Genomic DNA, 26236 nt, shown 5'->3' on the forward strand with positions numbered 1-26236 from the left:
CACTAGCACGCAAGCATACCAAGTCTGTACACAGAACCGACATCTAACAAGGCCAAAACTAAAGCTAACCAATATATATATATATATATATATATATATATATATATTGTAACAGGCCCGTACAATATATACAGACAGAATACTTTTTCATGTCGCCGTATTTATCTTCTTCTTTAGTCTCTACCATTCTCCCCACCAGCCACCTTACTGTGCATTCTGTCTTGTCTCCTACTTTAACTATCTGAGGACGCTTCGTTCATCACCGATAATAATTAGAGGTACATGTGCACTGTGCAAAGAAACAAAATACACTATTATGCACGTAGGCACTGGTCTCATTGTACCAGGAGTCATGAAAAGAAACGCACAAGAATGTACAAATCAAATCAAACTAATTAACCTCAAAAAATTCCGTCAGAATACCAGAATACCAGAAAACGGGGCAAAGGACGTTGATGATCACTTGTAATACGCTTGGTCCAGGAAAAAAAAAAGAGGCCAGTGAACCAACGTGCTGTCTTCGACCGACACGAAAGAAAGGTCATCACAGAGTGCTTCTAAAGATCAGTGACGTGTGCGTGCGCTTGTTTCGCAATATAAATAGTTCAGAAATGATTGGTACTTTGTTTATTCTCTAAGTAGATTCAATTATGGTGCTTCGCTCTTCTGTTTTGACATAGCGTTTCCTGTGGAACTTTGAACAAACGGTGCCCGTAGGTCGCAGTTAACATTCAAGACAAGAGTATGCGGACGAAACCGACTTTTGGAATATTCTTTTTTTTCTCAGAAACCTCCAAATAGAAATCAAGTCTTCAAAGAAATGTTTGGAAGCCTTTATGAGCTGAAAGCTACTGGGTTCAATAGCCTCGCGAGTTCAACGACTGAAACGTGAATTTATTTACCTTTCCCGCTGACCGTCTTTCACCAGCTAACGAACGTTGAAAGTTATCGCCAAGCGCGAGGCGCACCTTTCGGTATCGGAAGTTTCTCGAACGGTATCGCTGGTTCTATCTGTTGCCTTATGTTGTCGCCGAGAATTGCGTAATCAGATTGCGTGCACGACGAGAATAGTGGTGTACATTCTACAACTTACACGAACACCAGCAATTACGCTGCAAGGTTCAATGGATCATCTATAAATAGCCGACGCGGCTGATCGGTACATCATATTTCGACTATCGACAAGTGTGCTCGCCGCTGTCAATGGGCTCAGTGTTACTTGGTTCTGTCTGGGCACAAGTTCGCCCAATAAACAGTTAGTTTTATTGCGATAACAATTATATGGACACTCAAGGCACTTTTCCGTCATCGGCGTCGCCGTGATGTTCCGTGTAAAGTCCAAATGCGGTAACATCGTGGCCGTGCGCTGTATGGTGTGGGTGCGAGGGTGAGCCGAGGATGGTGACTTCCTTTGGTGTTTCCTTTCATGCATCAAAAAGCAGAACGATATTCGATACTCGCAGGCCTTACTTTTGGAACACTTTCTGTCAAATAGATTCGACAATTTCACTAATCGGACTCGCCTGTACTTGGTGACAGACAAAACATTCGCATTCCATTCGACTTGACAATTTTGCTATTCGAACTGGTTGACACTGAAATTCAGTGCAAGCACCGCCCACAAAACCGCATTAAATCAGCCCCTTGTTCCTCAATGCTCCGAAATGTAAATCTCCAAAAAAAAGTTGATATTGAAAGAACTTAGCCTCGACTTGACACCACAGCAATGCGCAAACGTAATTGGATGGCGCATCTATACAAATTTTATTTCAATTGTACACCGGTCTTTTGCAATTGCATTCGGAGGTTGTCACGGATTATAGTTGCACCTGTTCTCTTTGTTCTAAGAGCGCACCAGTGCTGCTTGCTCTAGGGTGCAATTCGAGTACCCTTATAGTTTGCTACAAAACTCACTGTAGAAGGAACCCTGGTATTGTGACTGTTCCGCAACCATGGCAAGGCGGGATGTGTCTAATGTCGGCGTATTTGACAACACGCGTTCTCGTGACATTATTTATTACGCTTTATCGTTCTAAATCTGCAATCACATTCTTCTAAACGCGTGAAAGTAATAACCTTCTGCTCACGTGCACAATTGTTGCAAAACGCTGCATTTATAACGCAATATCCTGTTGAACATTATCAATTCCTAAATTAGCAAATGCGTATGAAGGCGGAATGACGAACTAATATAAGACGAATCTATGTACTACCCGGGCTGGCTGAACTATCATACCTTCAGCTGCCGCAGACAATAAACTCCATTCTCTCAAGTGCACTGTGAAAGCTACAGAACTCCTTAGCCAGTAGGAAGGCCGAATGCCTCTGCGCCGCGTCGTCTGCTCAGCGACTGCTGTATTCACGGTATGCGACGTGCATGTGCAAAGGTCGTAAGATGTCCCGTATCGCTGTAAGGTATCACGTATCAAGCAAAAAACTAAACTCTAATCTCGCCGATAATCAGGCAGTTACGCCTGGAACTATATTTCGCTGCGCAAGGATACTGCCTGTGTACGCCTCGTACCTTCGGCAGCGTTGCAGACGACTAGCGAGATGGAATATGGCGTACATTTTTTGAGAAACTCTAGGCTCGTATTGCCGTGCTCGGACATCTCCTCCGCCGTCTCTTCTCTTAAAACGCTTGTTCCTTTCTTTGCTTTTTGCCTGAGAAAGCAAGTCGACGGTGGCGCCCCCTCGAAAGTTCCCGTTGAAGCTTTTGCGCCGGGCGCGCGCCGTCGCTCAGTCCGATTGGACGATTGCTGTCCGCGCTATCACGTGATAGCATTCGTCCATTCGGAGATGCAGGAGAGAGAAGCGGCGTTGTTGAACAGATGGCGGTATTTTTCCGAAGATAGAGGGGCCTTAGCAGACACGGCAGCGATGCGCACCTGGAAGGCGTCGTTGAGCGAGTGCATGCGCATGCGCTCTCGCTCGTTGCTCTCAAGGCGCCGCAAGTTGCGCTCCCTGGCCGAGAGGGCGCTGCGCCGCCGCCTCCCGCCGGTAGGGGCAGCACCGGCGGCGCTCGGGGGCGGCCTTCGTCGGGTGGCGCCGTCCGTGGATGCCATGGGCGGAGGCGGGGGCGAGTCGCTCGTCGTCCCGCCGCCCTGGCCGCCGGACGAGGACGAGTCGGAGCGAGCGCCATCCGAGATGTCGTTCGCCAGGTTGCTAGAAGATCTGCGGGCAGAGAAGGCAGGACGACACAGTTAGGACGCGGTTGCTGCAACCCAAATCTTTTAAATCGAGAGCTTTGAGGTCCCCAATACGCCGAAAATCCGGCGTTGACCGTGAGCGAACATTTTCTCTCGGTTGCTTGCAGCACCACCAGGTGGCGCTCGCCTCCGCGCATTCACGGAAGCGGCGGCGCCGGCCGTGCAGGAAAAAAAAAGATCCAGAAAGGTTCCCTTCCTGCATAGCGTTCGCCGCAAGCGTTTCCCGGTAAAGATTACGGTTGCATAAGCTGCAGTTGGCGGGAAGCGTGAGGGGCAGTCGGGGACCCTTGAGAACTATCGCGTTCTACTATTAATGGCGAAGCTTAAGCGTCTCCCAAGTTTTCGTATCTTCGATTGATGTTTATATCCATTCGTTCCAGAAGCAGACATGCATCTAGCTCCTTTCACAGAAACGGACTCTCCGCCACAAGAACGCGACTTAAGGTGTGTTCTAATTCTGGCCGGCATCGGAGCCTGTCTACGTAGACAGCTAAGGAGACAGCCAAGACAGCTTCGAGGCCATGTAATGGAACGCGTTTCGAACCGTCTGCATGACGTATGAAAGACGCGTCTGCGATGAGACGCCACCTCGCGGCGACAAAAGTTGAGAAAAGCACGCATTATTTCTGTATTTGAAGTCCTTGCGCCTGCGAACCTATGAAAAAACACGATGTGACTTACATTAAGGGCGTAGGAAAGCACGTCTAGGTTTTCTTGTGCTCAGACGATCTTCCTGTCGGCTTTCCAAGCATCCTGCTCAGCCGCCATCTTGTTTGGACAGGAAAGTAGCCTGCATCGTTTCTGACTTCGATGCTGTCTTCGCGAAGGTGTCTACTTTGACGCCTTCGTGAGAATTGGAACGAGACTTAAGATGGTCGCTGTCCACTTAGCCGTCTACTTTGTGTTTTAGACGAGTATTGGAACACAGCCTTAGCCAGACTGATGTTATAATTAGCCACCGCCTCGTTACTTCGAGCTACAGTTATTACGGTAGTTATTGTGTCTCGAAGCGTGAGTAGCTTTCAAGTATTTGGGCCATCGAGGCGTACGCCGGCATCAATGTCATGATGATTATCATCAATATTATAGTAATTACTATATTTAAGTCCACTGCCGGACGAAGGCCTCTGCCACCGATCTCCAATTTCCCCTGTCGTGCGCCGGGAGAAACTTCTGTCAAGGTAAATATACCTGCTAGCGAAGCTTCTATAGAAGCCCATACGTTCAAAACATGGCGGTTCATAGGCCGTTCCTGGGGCTTAGTGCCATCTGTGTGAGGAGGGAACATTTCCGGCGGAAGAAAAACATTATTTGACGTCATATTCTTTAAAAACAGAAGTGACGTCATTTTGTTCTCAAAGGCGCGAAATTTGTTTTCGGAGGCCTGCTATTGTACCTGTATATTCAAATGCCCTGCCATTCGACTTGATGGGCGTTTCGAGATTTCAGGGCGGAAAGCGATGCAGGAAAAGATCAGCCGTATGGGTGTCGAAATCGCATCGCTGCACAGAAGGTACTTTCCTTGGAGGCCTACGAACGCTTTGAGCGTAGAGTGCTCGTCCTTTCGTCGGACGCCAAGCCCGTCGGCCAGCGCTGTCCCACGAAAACAACTAAAGTAAACAATTATCTGGCGGTCGTAACTCAGTACTTTTGACTGAACAGGTTAACAAACAATGAAACTACACGCGTCACCAAATTCAGACAAACGTCGACAATCAGAACAACAAGAGGCTGGGGGCGTATTGTAACAGGTGAACTTTACGAGCTCGCCTTCCTGCCCACTTCAAGAGTTACAATGCATTGCAAGTGATAGCGGCGTCAACGCCCGGCGCTATCAGTAGGCGCTCTTACGGTGGGCGCCGAAAAAAGGTATTTATTGATAACGATCAAGTAAAATAGAGTTGTTATTTTTCTCGCCATGCGTATATAAAAATGATTAGGAATTTTATTTTCGTTGAGTGAATTTAACTGTCTCGCTTTAATTAAAAAAAAACGCTTTTTTCTTTCCTAATGTTTGTTCCCTCCAAACATAGTCGCGCTTCAATTACTGCTACCATAACCACCCTTGCTGATGTCGGTGACAATTCGTTCTGAACCACTTTTTGCCCGAAGCCTCGCGACCTATGTGGATCGACCTTGCTTCTGTTCCCACGGTGAACCTCAGTGTGAATGAACAATAGTGCGCCTGGGTGATACGCGAGTCGGTCCACCTGTCCGGTAAATAGCTTTAATTTCCGTCATGGGTGCGATCGAGGATGATGTTTTTAATCGATATCGGTTTTGCTGCCCCCGTGACACGTGCACAATGCACTTCCTTTCCTTTGTCTGATTGAATGGTGTTTTTTTTTCCATCTTCGTAAGGCCGTGCACGAATACATGTGCGCGTGTTTCTGAGCAACGTTAAGTGGAAGACGGCGCTCTCCTTCCGCCATTGAGCTGCCGTGTTTTGAGTGTGATTCTGCGCTGAATTTACCCAGCATGGATTCGCCCAGTATAGAACATAACGCTTCCCGGACTCGGCCGCGGACCCGAAGAATAACATTGAAGCTACTAGCACTAGCAAAATTTAGTTCCTCTTACGTCAACGCTACTCTAACCCTGGGCAAACGGGCGCGCTGGGTGCACTCTCTGTGCTCTATGTTAGCCAGGCGAACATCTCTAGCCTATAATTAACGTTTGCAACTTTCTCTCGTTCCACACAAGTCCCACTAAGCAATGGAACCGTTTTGCAAATATGTTCCAGTTCATTGACGGAATCTGCCAAAAAAAAAAAAAAACAAGAACACCGCGAGAAATAAAAGACAGGTTGGTACGGCGAGAGTAGTTGGCTCTCGGTCTTTTTTTTTTTTTTCTCGCGTTGCCTTAGCATTTCTACAGAGGTTATGTGGAACAAGATTAGGATGTCCCACTTAGCGAATTTTATGCGGAACGATACTAAGAGTGATATATAGTATAAAAGTGGCAAGAATCTCGAGCGAAAGAACAGCCGACGCGCATGCAAGGATATTCGTTCTACACGTCCTTCGCTAATTGGAACATTCTTTGCAAATATATTGCACTTAATGAAACATGTGTCCAACACGAAAAAAAGTAAATTGCACAGCTCGGTCCACACTTCACGCGCTGCGAGGTATAGTTCCTCTGACGGCCACCGAAAGAAACCCTTACAGACTTACGTATGAGCCAATGTTGACTTGATAGCGCTGAAATATGACGGGAAGTCGCATAGTATGCGCTATCCTGTATTACACATCCGGAAACAGCGTTATCTGGCATTTTCAGGCACATATATTTAAGAGGTGCATCGGTGCGCATAATTGAAAACCGCAATAAGGTAACTGAGTGGTCTGCCATTGTCATTTCACCTCAATGGACCTCTGTCGCTGCCGCTCCTGTTGATCACCTTTTTAAGGCAGGGACGTAAAAAATGAAACAAATAAACTGGGATCAAATATCTGCCCACTGATGACAATACCATACCGATGCACCGGTTAAACTTGTTCCACTAATTCCAGGGCTTTGAGATGACAACGGTTGCTAATTTCTATCTGAATAACTGATGATGCGCCTAAAAGCGGAATGATAAATGCGGTATAATTGAAAAGAACCCCTGAAATGCGATGCCAGCAGTACGTTTTTACAGATTCCTTGGTCTATTCAACGCCTTGTTTGATCTTTTGAAATTTCTGCTGATGCGCTACGTCTTATCAATTCTTTGCGACCGTCCATGGTATACTTATATTTTTAGACCAAGAAGAGCAGTGGCCAGCACTATCGCTCGTGTGCCTATACATCTTCATATCAGATGAAGTCAAAAGCAATCTAAAAAGAAAGGACAGCTTGCAGAAGTGAAGACAGGAACTTGTGCAAAGATAAAGAGAAAATGAAAGGAAAGTCCGAATTTCTAGAATTTAATAAATAGCACTGCAGGTTATTCAGCCTTCCGGCGCTTCGTGAAACACAGACAACTCTCTGAAAGAAGCAAACTGCGCGCTTCGAAAGTTTATACATGGTAACTTTACGAACAAGCCAACAAACCATCTAATAGAACGTTTTATTGCACGCTTGTCTTCGAAACAGGAAGCAGGCTTAAACAAGGCGCTCGTTTACGTCCTTCTCGGCCTCCGAGCAGCGTCTGCTTCCGGGAAAAGAAAGAGTTCCACGTCTCACTGCGCACTGTGAAGCAACGGTGCTTTACGCCAATTTAGAACGCCTTTCACGTATACAGCCATCTCCACTTCGCATTACACATTTCCGGCTCAGAGGACGGTAGCCTGCAACGTTTCCCGGCTCTCTTCCACCAAGAAAAATATCTCTATTTAAAAAAAAATAACACTTCGACTGAACTAACCAATGCTAACCCTAACGCAGTGCACGTCTAGCAATGTGAGTTCAACTGTGGTTACGTGGGTACGCAGCTGACACGCCACTTTTATTTTCTTTTTGCTACTATAGCTCTTAAACGTTACACTTCTCCGGCTCTGTCGCCTCTTGTGACTAACTGTATACCGAGCTCATACGCTACCTATTGTTAAAGAGCATCATTTATTAAACCAAGGAAACATCTGTTCTACAATAGATAGTCTGACACGGCGTATTGTCGACGTGCGGTTTTCAGCGTACATCGGTTACATAATCCATGCTGGTAGAAGAGAGAGGCAGAAAAAAAAATAGGAGAAAGGCAGGGAAGTCCACCAAACGCACGTCTGGTTCGCTACCCTACATAGAGAAAAGGGGGTTAGAGGATATGGAAATAAATAAATAAACGAGAGGAAACACTTAGGGTGCTGGCAAATCACCTCTGCGGAATCCCGCAAGGTGGCAGAAGTATCATGAACGGTAAAAATTGTCATCCACCTGAATGTAACACGAAGCTACAAAGGAAACCCATACAGGTTTCAAAGAAAAGAACGCTTCGCGGTTAGAAAAACATTCGTCCTGGTCCTGGTTTCTCAGAAAGAACTGCGAAGCGTTCTTTCTGAGAAACACGTATGGGGTTCCGCGCTACATTCGGGTAGATGACAATTTTTACCTTTCACTTGGGGTGTCGCTTCGTCCGGAGGTTCGCATTGAAACTAACCCCGGATCACCGACGTCTTGACGACTTCGGGAACTTCAGTAATGCGCGTATTGCTCGCTGGGCTTGTCAGGTACGTGGTCCCGGTGTACGGAGTAATACTGTCACCGCGATGCCGGTAAAGATGCACAAACGACTACCGCGATAGCTTAGTGCGCACACAGCAGGCTATTATAGGCTGTTCGTGTGTGCACCCCACTTATTGTCGTACGCACCTCGAGTCCGGCCTGGGCCTCTTCCTGTCGGGCTGGCGCGCCTCGTCAGGCCAGTCCTCGGCGCCCAGCGGGTCCTCTTCGTGAGCCGCCGTGTCTTCGCCTCGAGACCTCACCATGACCTCCCTGCGTCGTACGCAACCAGCAGGAGTCGTTGGCTCAGGGCACTGCAAAAGGGTGGCTGTCGTCAAAAGGTCGTAAACCGAGAACCACGAACAGACACGCTGATAATGACCACTGAAATATTATTTCAAATACTCAATGTTCTTTTATTTTTGCAAAGTTCTTGCTTTAAAATTAATTGCTTATTCTTCGAGTGCACCCGCCACCCCCCCCCCCTCCCCCCCTCTTCTCAGACCTCTTCCAATCGGCCTTCTTATAAACGCTGGTGAGGGCCGTTAACTGAGGAGAGAGAAAGAGAAAGGCAAAGGAAAGACAGGGAGGTTAACCAGAGGTTATCTCCAGTTGGCTACCTTGCACAGGGGGAGGGGTAAAGGGATGCGATAGGTGAGAGAGAGAGAAACAATCGAAAGAGAAGGTCACAGTCGAAAGAATAAAAATAACTATACAACGAACAGCATCAGCAACCGCATCATTTGAGAAAGATAAATCATCACACAACACCAAGTGGAATCAATATAATAAATGCAACATTGCCATATTTGGGCGAGTATTTTCACCTTTGTTTTCCAATTATTTATAAAAAGGCCACCATAACAGGGTGTTACATAGGAGGTATGGATAGAAATCGTATGCAAAAAAAAAATGCTACGTCCAAATTCCCAATTAAACACGAAAATAAAACGAAAAAAAAGTTGCCATTTGTAAAGCAGGCTTTTCCTCAGAGTGGCAGTTAGTACAGTGAAGTCAGCTTTACACCACCATCCGCGACACGGATTGAATCGGCGATCAGGCCTTTCGTGTGAATCCAGCTTCAATAGAGCATGAACTGAGGGACGCATAAACAGCGGAAATGCGCATTACCGGCGATAAACATGCAATGTTATACTTCAGTTAATACGCAGAAAGTCTAGAACAAACGAGTGCCCTAAAACGACGGAGGCGCCATCTGTGATCGGAGATTCGCATTAGTAAGGCACCCCCCCCCCCCCTTTTTTTTTTTTCCTTTATATATCAGCGCACAAGAATGACGATGTTTAAACGAAACACGCTGGCATGGCGCGAATGAAAAATGAAGCTTATGCGGTACACACCTCGAAATAAATAGTTTGTGATTATTATTCACTCGTAATTTTACAGATCTTGAAGAGCTGCATACTTGGAACTAAATTTCTGATTATAGTTGTACTCAATTTCTCTCAGTTACCTTATGGTTGTAGCTAGGTGTTTCATAAATATACCACGATGTAACCGTTACAAGGAGTCAAGAATGCCATAAAATGCCGTACACGCAATGTGATAGCTGGCCGAGATAGCCAGAAGAACGGTGAGCTGGCTACGCTCCAAGAGAGAGATGGAGAAACATATTTCGCGTTCCACGTAACATTTAACGCTGCAAATAGACATTCCCACCTAATCTGACAGCAAGCGCTGAAGCTAACAAATTGTTCTTCCTGGTTGCCATGGGACGATGACTAGAGCGTAAGCATTTTACGTGATTCTCTAGGTTGAGCTATTCCATTACAAGAAGAGGAATAAGTAAGATCGCTTCGCTAAAACTCCCTATTATCTTGTGTTACTTTAGCGCTCTCCAATTACAGATGTCTGCAGTCGCTACTAGCCCCGCCAAGCAAAAGACGCAGGGACTACTGAAACCGTTAAGCTGTGTACAGCAGCAGCACTTCCCTATACACGCGAAGGAAGACAATGATTACTACGGTTCCTTGCACGGTCGTCTCCAAGGGGCTATACGGTTATCCTTGCCAGACACGCGGTGCAAACTATGTCATCGATCACGGAAGACTGTTTACAGCGTCCCGACAATGAGGAACAGCTCTCCCGGGGTGCTTCCGTCTGCTTCCGGCCTGTCCCAAATTGCGTCGTGTACTCCGTCTAACTATGCCTGTCGTCTGTTTCCGGTAGATGAGGCGGAATGACTTGAGCAGCCGGGCGGATCGAACCCCACGTCCGCTTAAGAGCGTCGTAACACGAGACTGAATTAACAATAGACTGAGTGCTACAGCTATCCGGCTTAATAAAGGCCGTAGCCATCGTACATAAGTGCTAGGAATAAGTCCTTGGCCACGGAGGCATTGGCCGGGTTTCGTCTGGAAGGTCAGGAAGCCCGGCTGCAGTGCGTCGGTGTTACGAAATCCGCCCCGGAAATATGAACTATTACGGTCAGTCGTGGAAATCGCCGAATAAAGTAATACTTCTTCGGCACTGTAGGTTCCTGAAAGGCTGACAGGGCACGCTGGTTTCTGTTTCTATTTGTTCTTCTTTTTCATTGTTATTTTTTTTTTGCATGCAGAAGTGAACCAAGAGGCGTCTGCTCAAACAAACAGCATATGTAGAGGTCAGGAAGTGCTGTTAATTGTGAGCCGCCGCAACACTCAACATCTGCCCAATCTCATCGAATAGTGCAGCAGCCCTGTCAAACAATTAAAAGTGTGCGTGTGTGTCGTCTATAAGTAGGTACTTCCGCCTGCGGCACAGGCAAGAGAGAGGGGCCTGCGAAGCGCAACATCGTCTGCTCCTCGACATGAGCGTCGTCTGCTGCTTCGGCCAACTGGAAGCCGTCGCCTATACATAGCCGGAACTGGTCAAACGCGACAGGTCTGTGGAATGGGTCCAATGGGAAATGATCGCACGTTCTCAAAGCAGCCAGGTCGATCGAACCGCGCGTAACCACCGCATATAGCTTAGTGACCCTGTTATTCAGGCTTAGGTACCAGCGTCATCGCAGCGTCCGCGCACAGTCAAGACATTTAACGATACGCAGCGAAGATAACGGATGATTGTAAGCTTTCCTATTGTCTAAATAAGATTTCGAATGCAGCCTCTTGTTATCAGAGGCTATCGGTTGCTTTCACTACGCCTCCTTGCGTGTTTCCGCAAACTTGCAGTCCATCTGCACAGCAGTAAGATAAACACCGAGAGTTACGAAGCAGACGAACGTCGTCTACTCGGCTTGTTCGCAAGGCCAGCCGGTCGTGTACGCATATTCGAGACAGCTTGATTGCGGAGGGCTCCCTAGTGACTAGCACTAATCGAAAATGGCTTCACTAGCGCAAAGCACGCACGGCGAAGCCTGCGGCAGTGGCTCCATAGCAGCTTGGTCAGCGACAGCTTTGTTCGCACTCGGGAACCAGTGTCTATAGACGTGCACGATGCCAACGCAAAATCACCAACTTCAACTGCCAAGACACCGATCCATCGGTAAAATTCGCTAGCGTTTTACCAAAATTTCGGACCTTAGCTTCTCATATGATGACGTAGCCGTTGAACAGGCGAGCAGAGCAGACGCCAGAAGAACATATTTGCGAACAGGACAGATCTCTTACCTCGCTTGCTGCGCTGTTCGCCAACTTGAACGTACACCAACTAACCCAGCTTTATAGATCTATAGCTGCCGCTTTTACGACCCTTTAAAACATTACGTGTAATCAGGAGCAAGCGAACATAAATACTTTAGGGGCAGCCGGTCCTGCGTCGTCTGCTTCTCCTCTGCGCGAGGTCCTCCAATAGTCTGGATCAATTCTGGACACCTTGATTTCAAAAGAGCCTATCGACTGGCACAGATAAAAAATGGCCCCATTAGCGCGAAGCACGTAGGTCGTGTCCACGGCAGCGGGTCTACATTGTTGGATACCGTGCACGATGCCAGCGCCAAATCACGACACTCATTGATACGAGAGCCAAGAAAGCCGCCAACCGTAATTACAAGCTTATGGTTCGAACGAAATTCCCAGTCTAGCATCTTATGATGGGGTGCTAGCTGTTACTCTCACTGCGCATGATGCCATTTTGCTATTTTCTTGTTTTGTCCACATCGCAGTAAATGAACATGATGAAAGTTGCAGAGCAGACGAACCTGGCCTGCTTTTTGTCGCCTGCCCTCACGTGTACGTCGGCTGCTTCACGCCTGCGTCGTCTGCTTCACGTCTACGTGAGAAAAGCCGATTTGCTCCGCATTTTCGAGACACCTTGATCATAGACGGGTCCCGCAACTGGCCCTGATAAAAAATGGCCTCAGGAGCGCGAAACACGCGGGTATAGATACCGCAGCGGCAGCGGATCTACCATTTTGTTCACGCACCGCGCAGTATGCCCGCGCCAAACCTATAGACAGTCATCATCATCATAATCAGCCTATATTTATGTCCACTGCAGAACGTAGGCCTTTCCCTTCCATCTGTAATTACCCCTGTCTTGCGCTAGCTGATTCCAACTTGCACCTGCAACTTGCGACAGCCAGTATATACCGTCAAACCGCAATTACGCTAGCATTCGAACAAAATTTTGAATCCAGCCTTTGATGAGATGACGCTTCCACGACGCGGTATGCCACGCTTCTAAAGCTTTTTTAATTGCATGCGCGATAAGCGAACAGGTTCGCTAGTCAAGCTGTTGATTGGGGGGCCTTTTTCCCCGACCTCGCCCATCACATTGATGAAAATAAATGCTTCATCATCATCATCATCATCATCATCTTCTTCTTCTTCTTCTTCTTCTTCTTCTTCTTCTTCTTCTTCTTCTTCTTATTATTATTATTATTATTATTATTATTATTATTATTATTATTATTATTATTATTATACTCGTGGAACAGACGAACATCGTCTGCTCTTCACTGCCTGTCTCGTCTGCTCGGCATCCGGGGGCAAGGCCATATGCCTGTCGTCTGCTCATAATGTACAAGACTCCTTGATCGCGGAAGGGCATAGCGACTGGCACTAATCGAAAATGGTCTCGCGACGCGCTCAGCAGCGCGCACTTCCAAACTGCGGCCAGCCGGCTGCACGGTCAGTGCCGGCCCAGCTTAGTGTTTACTCTCCGACATCCGCTGGGCGCGAGTGCTAGCCCGTGGCGCGCCTTTTTTTGCGCGACGAGTCTCTCAGCGCGGTTAGCGCTTGGCAAACATTGGTCCCGACGCGTGATGGATGAAGTTGCGGCGACCGAGGCGTCATCTGTTGCCGATGCAACGCACTTTGCCCGCAGCTCGTACGGATCGATGCGAACGTGGTGGGAACGGGCCATAATCGAAAACTGTTCGCGAGCTTTCTTTGTAACCCCCCAGCAGTGGAGTGCCAATTGGAAGAAGACGTGCCGTGTCTCGAAGGGCAGCTACGCAAGACAGAGCATCGCTTCTGAAGATCGTTCGAACGTTTTCTTCTCTAAAACCCACGGTATACGCAAAACGAAGGCGAGATGGATGGATATAGACGTTGCCGGCTTCCGTCTCGCGTCACTCTAAACACACGGTAACGGTTACAAGTGTGTGCGTTTTTTTTTTGCATTTTTAAATAACCCGCGCTTTGTACCTTAAATAAGGAAAACAGCAGCTAAGCGCGGCGCTCTGAAAGAGCTGGCCGAATGTATAGTCTGAGCTCTGGATTTCAACCAGCTGAATGTAACACGCCCTGCAACTGCACTCGAAAACCACCAGCCGAACGCACTATCAGTAAGTATACAGTGGAATCTCGTTGATACGATCTTCACGAGAGCCGGAAAATAAATCGTATTATCCGGAAATCATATTATCCGAAAAGAATTGCTCCCGTGAGACATTGGCTGGGAAAAGAACGAAAAACGTATTATCCCGAAAAACGCATTATGCAGAATCGTATCAACGACATTCCGCTGTAAATGTTTACTGCAATACAAACTGCCCATAAAACTACAAACCTTACTTCGTGTAGTATTCTAATACCTTGCTATTGCTGTCAATAATTCGCCCTCCCGGTGATAGTGCACCTTCTGTTTCTGTGTCTTTTACAGTGAAGCTGTTAAGGGCTCACTCTTCGATGTTCGCGTCCGGCAATAGAAAAAAAAAAAAAAAAAAACTCTGATTGGCCGTATGCTGTATGTGCGAGTGAAAGCACATACAGCATACGGCCAATGCTGCATGTGCGCGCTGGGGGAGGAGGGCATCGAGGTACCCTAGAATGTGCGTGTGCGTGCCCGCTCTCCCACTGCGGCGCATGCGCGCAGCCCTGCAGGCCTCTGCCGCCTGTGTCACGGACTCTTTATCTGGGCTCTCGCACGCCTCTCCAGTAACAGTGTAGACAACGGCGTTTAGCCGTTCCGTACGTAGCCAGCGTTTCGACAGCGGTTGTGTGCGGTTACACAAACAACGCGCACAACTGTTGTCGGCGGCGGCGGTGGCGTTTTGCCCGCGTTCGCACCGAACGCGCGCAACGTTGGTGACGTGTTTATGAAGAACGTGCCAAGCTTTGCCGTACACCCTACGCCGGTGTACCGTAGCGAACATAAAGCCATGGTCCCTGTGGTCACTAAATAAATGAAAACCACCGGATCATACATATTTATCATTCTTTAATAGTTCAAATAACCATTTACACCATCAGAACCCCAGTGGAAGGACTGACAGTTTCTTTTTTTTCACATTTCATAGTTTAATGTACATGCAGTAACCAACCTATTGGCGGCCTATTTTTGCAGGCGCACATCACTGAATAAACTACAAAAAAAGAAACGACAGGTCACCGCCTGGAATGACAGGAGGGGCGGCGAATACCGCGGGTAAAAGGAGATCATACCTAGCAATGGGTGGTGACGTCACGTGGTCATTTCACGCGGCAACCTCATGCAGGGCCTGAGACGGCCGGCAGGTGGCGGTGGGAGGCGCGGGCCGCTCGGACTTCGCGCCTGCGCAGAAAGAAACAAGCAAGGTCAGTGAGTGATGCGTATCGTGAACGCCAACATTCCGGTGGCAACAAATAACATGAAAAAAAAAAAGATGGACGGGAACTATCGGTGAATAGTTGTCAAAAGTTCAGTGATAGTTTCCAAGTAGACCTTCTGATGGCTAGCTCTACCGTATTTCGTTAATTCTCGGAGATGTTTAGAAGGTGTGACGTTCCACTGCCTCGAGGAAGGGCCTGCGTTACAACCACTTTAGCACAGTTGCGAGGACACACATTGAGCACTGCTGTCCAGGATGAGCCCACCAAGTAAGCACCTTTGATAACGATTCACTGTCTACGGAATCGGACCAGTTTTGAATGCATTCCCCAGGCCACTGGGACTTACAGCACACCGTAAGGACTCCCTTGTTAAAGAGACTATAGTCAGCCGACGGCGCGAATGCCTCTCAAGCGTCCATGTAATTGTTATCGCAATAAAATGTTGAAAACTTACTTGCGTAGACGTGATTTACCAGTAGAAGTAGAGGGGGGGGGGAGAGTGGGAGAATAAGCAGCAACCCTAACCAGACTCTCAAGCAATCATGCATTCTACTCCCTTTGTCGTCCTCGATGCAACGTTTGACGGCTGCATTAACATGTAGATTACGCCCCCCCCCCCCCCCCCCCCTTTTGATACCGCGGTGAAAGGACTCCCCGTGAAAGATTTCCAGCGTGATTACCGAGCGCGAGAACTCTGTACACCCATCGCCGCTAAAGAGGAGGAACTACTCACACGAACGATTCACTTCCTCTCCGTAATCTTTCTTTTTTTTTCTTTTTCCACGACGCACTCAATTTATTCGGCCCGAGCGCTTCATCAAAGTATCCTGACCTTCTAATTCATTATTCACAACCGCATTCGCGAGGCTCCACAATGACAGTGGCCTCATAAATCCTCCTCGCGCTGAGCGGTTTCGGGACCGACTAGCGCTTACACACGCGTTTTTCATTTATACGACCTTCCGGCGGTTTTTTTTTCCCGTCAACGATGATGAATTCGTTGATGAATTGGCAAAGTATAGGCGAAGGAAATGTTGGCACGGCGAGTTTGTTTCATCTGTCGCGATTCGCTCGCCAACGGATACGTCCCTCGGTCATTTGTTAGCGCTTACAAAAAAAAGGGGATGGACGTTTAATATACCCCCGAATGGCGGACATCTCTCTGCGGCGTAGGCGAGACGCTGACAGATACTCTTCTTCTTATGATGATTAATGAGGCGCCCCGCTTTTGACGTCACTTCATTAAACATTTCCCGAGGAACACGGTCGCTTGTGTAGCCTACTTCTTTTCTTCGTCCCCGTGCGCAATTTTTTTTTGTCAAGCACGAATTTATACCAACATGCCCAGCTTTGAGTCCTGTCAAAGTAGAAGCACTAGGCTGATGACGTGGGAGGAAATAGCCAGTGTAAGCTATTCGTCAATGTGGACAAATAAATTATACGGGTGACAAAAGAGCGTCGCTAAAGTTCTTAACAGGACATTAAGCTCCGGCAATGCAAGCCTGCCGCTGATAAATGATACGAAATAATATGCGAGTCTTAATTCGATGTACAACACATACCCTAATGGCAAAACAACACTGAACCTCGACACTTTAAAGCTTCGGGTCTATCATGCGCGATTGTGAGGCTTTTCTGATTGTGAGGGACACTGAGTCGTGCTCCCATGAGTGCTGCAGAAGTATGCGTCTCTTCCTCACAGCACCCCCCCTCCCCCCTCCCCCCGCTCTCTCTATCTCTCTCATTGTGAGGCATTCGTTAAGAAACGCTAAATTGTAATTGGGTGACAGCAACCTCTTTAATGATAGATGGGTACATGCAAAGCAAATAAGTTTTCCAGGTTACACAAGAACATTATTAAATGCTTCAACTGGGCTTTACGTTCAACGAAGACAAACTTACTGCATTTGGTGATTAGCAATGCGAATTGAAAGCGCCATCACTGAATAAAATTCTGTCGACCGAAATCTGAAAACACTGAGCACCGATCCTCTGAAGCTTTGTGTTTATAAAGCTTGATTGCGAAGCTGCCTGGACTGGTACATTCATTAAGAGACGACTAATTCTTATACGGTGACAATAACCGCTTCAACGCAACAGCGGGTATACATGCAGGACAAATAAACTGTCTTGATGACAGAATAGCGTCGCTAAGCTCCTCATTAGTACGAATAGTTTTCGTAGTATGACCCTCATGGTAACCTTGAAAGCAATGCGTCATATCGTAAGCTTGAGGTACATATATACCTGGATGGGTGTATACCTGAATATATATATTCCTGGATGGGTGTATGGTGAATAAAACCATTTTAAAGCTACATAAGTACACACAGATGGATAAATAAGTTTGTCAGGTGAAACAAAAGCCTAACTAGAGGACTCAATAACACGTAACCCTCAGGCCACGAGAAATTATTTATTTGCTGATAAAGAATACGAATGAAGGGCAAATGTGCAAATCAAAACTGTCGCCCTAATGCTGAAAGCACTATGCGTCAATACTCTGAAGCTTTGATTCAATGCAGCTTGACTGTGAGGCTTCCCAGGAGTGGTGCATTTATTAAGGTACGTTTAGCGGTTATAGGGCGATAACAAGCGTTTCAAATCCACGCTGGTTCATGTCTGTTTCCTTCGCAATGTTATCTTATTTCTTTATTTTATGTCCCTGACATAATGTTCATAGCCTTCAAAACACGCGTTCGTGCAACCACTCTCAATCAATCAATCAATCAATCAATCAATCAATTATTAAATAAATTACTCGATCAATAACTCAATCTCATGCCATTGCCGTTGCTTTCATCAAGGCGGGCTGAGTAAGCCGTTATCTATTAGTCTCCCTGCGTTAGCCTATCGTACTTAAGTGTAGCATATCTCTAAACAATCAGAGGCAAACATACGCACGCGCGACGATGTACACGAATGTTATATTCTTAGATTGTTATCTTCTTTCCATAGTAGGTTGAAATGTTAATCCCTACAATAGCAGGTCGCTGTTTCGTGCTGTGTTTTATCTTAGTTTTTATCTTATCTCCCTCCCGGTCATTTATGCACCATCAATTTAGGCATTCGTCCCGGTGCACCCATCTGCACCACTGCAAGCACACATGCTAGAATTTTATATTTGTTAGCGGAATCATGTGCTCCTTGTATTACCTCCAATTTAATCTTACCTCAACCCGATCCCACATCGGTCAACGTACGCATCGCTCAACAGACGAAGGAATATACCCATCAAGACTGACAATCGAAGAGAACCTCTTCGCACGAAGCATCATTTCGATTCAACTCTCGTTATCATGCTCCCGCAGCCGCTAGTTCTACCAACTTTCTTTATCTTATCTCTCTCTCCAATCACCTGCTCGGGCTATTCAACAGACACAACATGGACAGCGCGCCAACAAAAAGAAGAAAAAAGAAAGAAAGAAAGCGCCACCTCGCGGTACTGCGTATCAAAAACAGCAACCGTAACGAACACTTCCGAGAGCCCGCAAGCGGGCTTTGCCGCCAGGAGCGCGCCCGTTTGCTCGCCATTAATCTTGGAAGGAAGCACCGGTGCGAAGCGTATCAATTTCCGATAGTTCGGCGGCGCGAACAGCAAGGAACACGGTGCTCAACCTGAGTTCAAAGCGAAGACACGATTGCTCGGAAGAAGCACACCTGCCTGTTTTCTTATTAGTTACTTATAGTTTATACTAGTGCATGTACACATAATCATTTTTTTTCGCTTTCGTCTTTTCGACGCCATTTCCTTTATTGGGCTTCTCGCTAATGCGTTTACTGCTTGCCGGTGCAGTGAGTGTACCCGTCGGGTTTCGTTAACTCAGCTGTATTTCTTTTCTATCCGCTACAGTCTCGGCGTAGTGTAGCGGCACTAATTGTATCCACATGTGCGGATGTAGGAAGCTCGTACAAGCTGAGGGCTACTGCTTCTAATGCGGTACTGTGTACACTTTGCGGCACGCGTACATGTACCTGCGTCCGCGAGAGCTTGTGTGTCAATATTTTCGTTGCACTGTTCGTCGTCGTTGTTTTGCTGCGCTCATGGAACCAGATTTTAGAGAGTTCTACAGGAAGCATTCTAGAGATAACGTTGCTCGCATCTTTTTTTCATAAAAAGTAGTGAGCTGGCAGAAACAGTTTATTTCTCGCCCTTTCTGTGATTAACGTTCCTCTCGCTTATTAAGCGATTTCGCCCCAATAACGTGTTCAAAAGTGGAGCAGACTACGCTTTCTTCGCCCCTTTCCCTCGATCCTATTAATTCTAAGCTAACCCCCCTCGGCCCTCTCCCACCCTTTTAAGTAAGCGAACGCAGGTCGCGTGCTATACATATACCGTTCTCATCGAGCGCCATGCGATGCCGCTGTTTCGTTAATGAACAGGGATCGTTAGCAAGCTTTCGCAAAGCGCACAGGCACGGCGTCAGCAACGTCAAATTTTGAGGACGCCCTTATGATTTCCGGGAAATTAAGCTAATCGGCTTCGGAACCGCAGTCGCGACGAATAAAACGGGGCTTCGACGAGCCGGGCTGCCAGCGAACGTCGCGCGCGCAGCTTTGACGACATAGCTTTGGCGATGAATAGTGAAGCAGTTCTTAAAGTTAAACAGATAATAAACAACAAACTCCGTCGCCGCGTATGCAATTTAGCCGGAGTAACTTCTATAAAAAAAACATATCTACACATTTTTATAGTTAACCAGACAAATAAATAATTTATTAATTCATTCCTAGAAAGAACTAGTGCTCTAACCATAAGTCATGGATGCATTCAGTCGAGTTTGGAAAACTTTGTTGCATATATATATATATATATATATATATATATATATATATATATATTGTCAGGACCCGCCGTGGTTGCTCAGTGGCTATGGTGTTGGGCTGCTGAGCACGAGGTCGCGGGATCGAATCCCGGCCACGGCGGCCGCATTTCGATGGGGGCGAAATGCGAAAACACCCGTGTACTTAGATTTAGGTGCACGTTAAAGAACCCCAGGTGGTCAAAATTTCCGGAGCCCCCCACTACGGCGTGCCTCATAATCAGAACTGGTTTTGGCACGTAAAACCCCATAATTTCAATTTCAATATTGTCAGGTCCAAAGGTGACGTTTCTCAAACTAAAAATGTTTACACCGCTAAACTATACGCAACTGAATTGCCAGATATCGTCTATTAGGTTATGCACAACGTTGAACTGAAATGGAACTGGCTGTGCAAATTTCATTATCACCGATTCTACGGCAATATGAAAACGACTGCTAGTACACCAATCAGAGGGGGATTGCCGAGCTAAACAAATAGGACGTAAAAGACTGGTTATGGCTTAGGATCAAACCTCGCCGCTACGCAATAGATTATGACAGTGTTTTTTAAAGATTGTTATTGCTTCACACACACACACGCACACACACATACATATAAACGAGACAGGAAAACTTACAGGACGAGCTAATGCTTATTTAAGCGTTAGCTGCGGTGGGGGCTAGGAGTTCTCGCTCCCGATGTCGAACTACCCAAATCGCTTGCGGGTCTGAATGTCCCGCTTCTTCCATAACACTTCAGTGTAAAAGGATGTTTTATGGCGTTCTCGTTCGAACTGCTATACTCTCCTCTCCGATACGTACTCGAGCGCTAGCCTGCTTTCTGTGTGCACACTGGCGCAGCCGAGGACGCCGTGACGACGACGGCAGCGGCACGACAGCGGAATGACGATTCTTCGAAATGCTGATGATAACGACCACATCGTGACGATCACGGCGTATGAGGACAATGCTGTGACGACAATTGCATGACGACCATAGATAGGGTGACAGCGGCGGTACGACGAGAATCGAATGACAAAAGGTGGAATGACGTCAATGGTGCGACCACGACGGCATCGCGACGACTGCACGACGACGAAACGCAAATGACGACGATGACGTCACAAAGCCGGCGTAATCGCAACTGAATGACAACAGCACGATTACGATTTTACGGTGCAATAAACGAATAATGAATTGCGTCAGTGGAACGGTGAAGGCGGTATACGACCACAGCGGCACGACAACAATACGACGACGACGATGGCTTAACGATAACTGCGTGACGGCTACTGTAAAACGACAGGTGGCGGGACGAATACGATGTGACGACGACTGTATGAAGACAATGAGATGACGAAGATGGCGTGGCCAACGATGAAACATTCTCAGAGGCACATACCTATAGGAACTGTACACTGCACAGTATCCAGGGATCGGCCCACTAGTGTGGACGGCTCAAAACTGAGCCCCGAGCTAAGAAAAGCTAACGCTTAAAAAAAAAGAAAGGAAACATGGTCATACACCTCTCTCCACAGGAGCGACTGCATTACGGTTGAAGAGAACGAGAAAAAGAAACAGAACAAATAAACAAAGACTGCTCGTTGTACTTTGATTTAGGCGCCCGTGAGAAAACCCCAGATTGTCGAAATTAGGTCGGAGCACCCTACTACGGCGCTCCCTCAAGCCCGTGCGGTACTTTTGGAAGGTAAACCCAATAAAGAATTGATTGATGAATGAACGAATGTTTGATTTACAGTATGAACTAATCAAATTTCCTTCGGTAATAATAATGCTTTTGCCGCCAAACGAATGAAAAGATAGCTGTGAATTGACGCCTCAACAGTCACACCTGACTTGGCGTTTTGCGACGCGGCTGATTGGACTAGCTAGCGATTCATCTTTAACGGTCATTAAGTGAGCAGCGCAATGTCCGAAAAGCACATAAAAGGGCCGAGGACGCCTTCGTCACGTTGAAGGCCTTGTCCATCTGCGCAAACGGTGAGAAGTTTGTGGACGAGATAAAAAACTGTCTTAACCTGCCACAATTTTCGCGTGCGGCGTACTAAGAGCTCTCTGTCGTGTCTTTTCTATTTTTGGGCATGCCTCGCGAAGACGCGATAGGTTGCGACGTTCACGAGAAAGGCATTATAAATAGCGGCACAACCCCACGTCGACTCTTTCCGAGGACTCTCTCGCCTCTTACGAGAAGTTGCCGAGACAAAGTCTTGCAGGCTCATCACGCGTCCCCCGACGTCCGTTCCGAGAGCCGCTCGTATAAGACGGGTTAATGAAGAGAAAGAAGGTAGGGGACGGTGGGTGCCCACGTGACATCGCACCCAAAGCGTGAGTGGCCGAAAATGCGCGGACAGGCGCGTCACATAGCGAGCACCGCGAACGAGGCTCTCTGTCACGGAAGTGGACGGGCCATTATGACGTAGCGCCGTCCCGCTATAGTTCCATGCAGCGTATAAGAACGCTTCCGTACGTTGAGCTAACTTGCAAAACGCGCTTTATTTTATTTATTTTTTTTTTTTTGGAGGGGCACTGTAGGCTAATAGGACGCGGTGACGGGATATTTCTCGGGTCCGCTGCAGGCTCACTGCTGCCAGGGCTCGTGTAAAACAGCCTATAGGAATCCCCGGCTCCTGACACTGTGCCCAGATTTAGTCAGACCGGCCTTTCCACGTACGGCTACACGTCGTACTGGCCCATCGCTTAGAGGGCGCTCGCGTCGCCGCAGACGAAGGCGCACGCATTACGTGCGCGTATATATACTACATATTTTGTTGTGTTTTTCATTCAGTGGTCAATGCCAGTCTCAGTGTCGGGGCCGTAGAAGCACGAGCGGACGACAATACATTATGCAATCAACTGCGAAGTCAACAAAGAGAGATAAAGAATGCTGAAATACAAACAGCTGAGCAAAGACATTCTCACTTGCAATAGCGAACAACATGGTACAAGGTACACTGCATAAGGAACAGTGCATGAACACACACACACACACACACTGATATATATATAGTATATATAATATATATATATATATATATATATATATATATATATATATATAGGTACAGTGGCGTTCGTTCCTGGCCTGGTGCAAACCCGCGCTGATAAACACAAGTGTATAAAGACGTTTCGATAGGGGACTGCTGGACTATATAATATACGTATATGCAACACACTGTGAAACTGCGGTTACCATCTATTTAGCGCCTGCGGGTCGCGTCACGCGCAGAGTTCGCCATTAATCAACGCCGCCGCTGCAGGAGTGGCCTCCACTGCCGGGCGTCTGCGCCACGTCCATCTCATTCGTCCGTCCGTGCACGTGAGCGGCAATAGCAGCAGCAATATGGCAGCAGATCCCGAGGCCTCTGCGTGCCTGCCGTGTGACGTATATACGAGACACGTGCGCGGCAAGCGGAGTAGCCTGAGATGGAAGTGACGGTCGTGTTATGAGCCATAAGCGACGGGCGCGCACAGCCTGTTGCGCCGGACACACTTGTGGAGCCACGTGTATTGGGCCGTATATAGTGTCTGTATACGTGCGTGATCCATTCAAGGGCGGTTTAGCCGATGAAACAACCGCTTTGCTCTACCAGGGTCCTATACTCTGTGCACAAGTGCGTTTAGGGTGTGTTTATGTGCTTTCGTTTGGTATTCGTGGCTGTGTTTCTGTGCGTCTGTGTGTGGTTACGTGCGTGTGTGTGTGTGTGCTTGTATATGTGTTCGGGCCTGTGTTTGTGTGTGTGCGCGTCATTGTTGTGTGTGCCTCTGTGTGTTTATATGTGTGGTGTTTCTATATAACATGCCTCTTCTATAACAGTGATTCTATATCAGTCAAGATTGTGACGCCTCTATGAATACCGCAATAGAGGCCCGAAACCAAGGCAGCCGTAGTCAAAGAAATGCGCTTGCATTTAATGAAATATCTCATGAATTATGCAGAACAGAGCAAAGGAACTGTCTCTTACGACTGTGGGCGTTGCCGTTAGTTGACTAGGCAACACCGAGTACGCTATTATGCAAGAGAGGAACAACGGGCTAAGAAGCCACATATTTTCAAATGTACTTTGTAGCGGTCATAACAGCGGCATCGTCCCCAGGGTCTTCGCTGGATACAACCAGTAGACGCTACAGCCAATCTTCCTAACAGGTGCCTCGAAAGCTGTAAATTGACTTATGCCTAAGCAAATCGCAGCTGGAATAATAAAATACCACAAAGACCACACTGTCGAAGCTTTATTCGTTGTCTATATCGAACATTTCTTTTTATAGGAAGAAAAAAAAAAAAAAGAAACAACTGATTACCTGACCTTTTCGGTATTCACAGACGCCTCCGCAATTCGATTTTCTCACGCAGCGACGAACTTGTTGCGTTCCGCAGTCGCTTATTCGTGTAGGCGCGCCTTTATCTCGAGCCGAGCTGACCAAGCACCACTTTTTTCGGCGCCCAGTTTTCGACTGAGACAATATGCAAAGTGAGTGCGCGAAACATTTTATTTTCGGGTTGTCGCGCAGGCAAATGTGAGAATAAATTATGCACCCCACGCTACGAAAACAACAGCAAAAAAAAAAAAAAAAATCAAGAAACGAACAACCAACGCAGAACAAATATTGTCAGTACATGAACGGGAATTTCCGGCACGCTCATTCCTGCCTTCCGGTTTTGTAGAGTAAGCTTGACCGCGCACGCGTACCAATTTACGGTGCACCAACCGGATACCGGTGACGTAAACGCGAGCAGCAGTGCTGGTGGCGCCATCTTCGGACGTCGAAGTGAGCTAGAGTCCATAAAAACTAACTATAATTTGAGTGACGGCTATGTGGAATTAGCTGCCGCCACAAAGGCGCCGGCGGGAAGATCATTATCGTATGTAGCGGCATTTTATCTTGTTTCCTTTCAGACGAAATACGCAGCACAATATCGTTTCTAACGCTTTGTGGTTGAACGAACTGCCACAATATTTTCTTACCAGCTGTTTCTGCTACAGCTCATGTCTCGGTGGTCCAGTATTCCGTAAACCGCCATATACGTTGCACAGTCAGTTTAAAACTCTCTGCTAGAGAGATATAGATTGTCTGTATGGAATCACAGTATATAGAACACCGGAACAGCGATGACGTCAACGGCAGCGCAGTGCTCGTGGCGACATCCTGTGGAAGTTTGTTCAACCGCAAAGCGTTAGAAATGATTTTGCCTGGCATCATCGTTCTTCAGCAGGGATACCAAATAAATCCACTACGCACTTACGATAGTTGTTGAAGAAGTCAATTTGCAACAGCGCATCGGGAGAGCAATGTCGTTGCGATTATAGTTCTGCGTAGTTTTGCTGACGTCAGCGTAACAAGGTGGCGCCACCGTCGGTGTCTCGGTGTTACAGCGTTACGCAAACTGCTGTACACGAACGTGCTCAAACTACGCTATAGTATGTTTTTAAGCAGCATTCACACGGGAAAGCCCTCACGGGGAAAGAAGAAAGCCTGACGTCATGAGCTGCCATGCTGATTCGCGCTGCTGCCCCGCTCACAATGTGCGCGGGCATGGTGCTGGGGATTGAGAAATGTCAATGTTGCAGGCGGTTTTAGCGGCCTATACTCTGAACACCGAGCGTAGACGCGTGGGCGCTTGTATGCCTGTGGTGAGCGAGTTGGAAAAAAAAAACAGAGTCGATAAGCGTTGACACTTCGGAAGGCGTTCGCGCTACTGGAAAACAACCACTGGCAGCGAAAAGGACCGGCAAGCAACCAGGAGGAAGTTGCGATTTCGCTGCTTCCTCTAGGTAATACTGCCGTATAGGCGCAGTACGATCGGTTGTTGAGCCTATAGTCTGCAAGATCCCTGCTGTCTCCCCCGCGCGGAAGGGAATTTTTTTGTACCAGAGGCACAGCAAAGCGTCTCCCATGGCCTGGCGATGCCTACGTCATTCCATTGGCCATAAGAAGATGTGACGTAGCAGGTTGCTCACTCTGCGCTGCGAAGCGAGGGAATCACAGCTCTACGGAACATTGGATTACCCGAAACGTCGAAGTGAGCATGCGTACATTTTGTGAGGCGGACGCTAACCAGAGTGCGTGGACGTGTTACCTCTGG

General features: G+C 47.4%; 2 protein-coding genes across 9 annotated transcripts in view; both read right to left on the minus strand.

Annotated features, from left to right (window-relative positions):
* LOC119453383 (ubiquitin carboxyl-terminal hydrolase 43) overlaps positions 1 to 26236 on the minus strand; it is a 261041-nt gene that overhangs the window by 218264 nt on the left and 16541 nt on the right. The gene's annotated exons all lie outside the window — the stretch shown is intronic.
* The window catches only part of LOC119453386 (protein dimmed), a 510248-nt gene that overhangs the window by 18036 nt on the left and 465976 nt on the right, over positions 1 to 26236 (minus strand). For 3 of the 7 annotated variants that reach the window (XM_049667832.1, XM_037715427.2, XM_049667835.1), the window contains 3 exons: positions 15182 to 15290; positions 8502 to 8665; positions 2889 to 3174 (listed from right to left, as the gene is read on the minus strand). In XM_049667832.1, the coding sequence (XP_049523789.1) occupies positions 2889 to 3174; positions 8502 to 8617 (402 nt within the window). In that variant the 5' untranslated portion in view covers positions 8618 to 8665; positions 15182 to 15290. The remainder of the gene's footprint in view (positions 1 to 2888; positions 3175 to 8501; positions 8666 to 15181; positions 15291 to 26236) is intronic. The other 4 variants (XM_049667833.1, XM_049667837.1, XM_037715426.2 and 1 more) reach the window with 3 other exon arrangements.

This window comes from Dermacentor silvarum, chromosome 5 (assembly GCF_013339745.2).
Source record: "Dermacentor silvarum isolate Dsil-2018 chromosome 5, BIME_Dsil_1.4, whole genome shotgun sequence".
Classification (NCBI taxonomy): Eukaryota; Metazoa; Arthropoda; class Arachnida; order Ixodida; family Ixodidae; genus Dermacentor; species Dermacentor silvarum.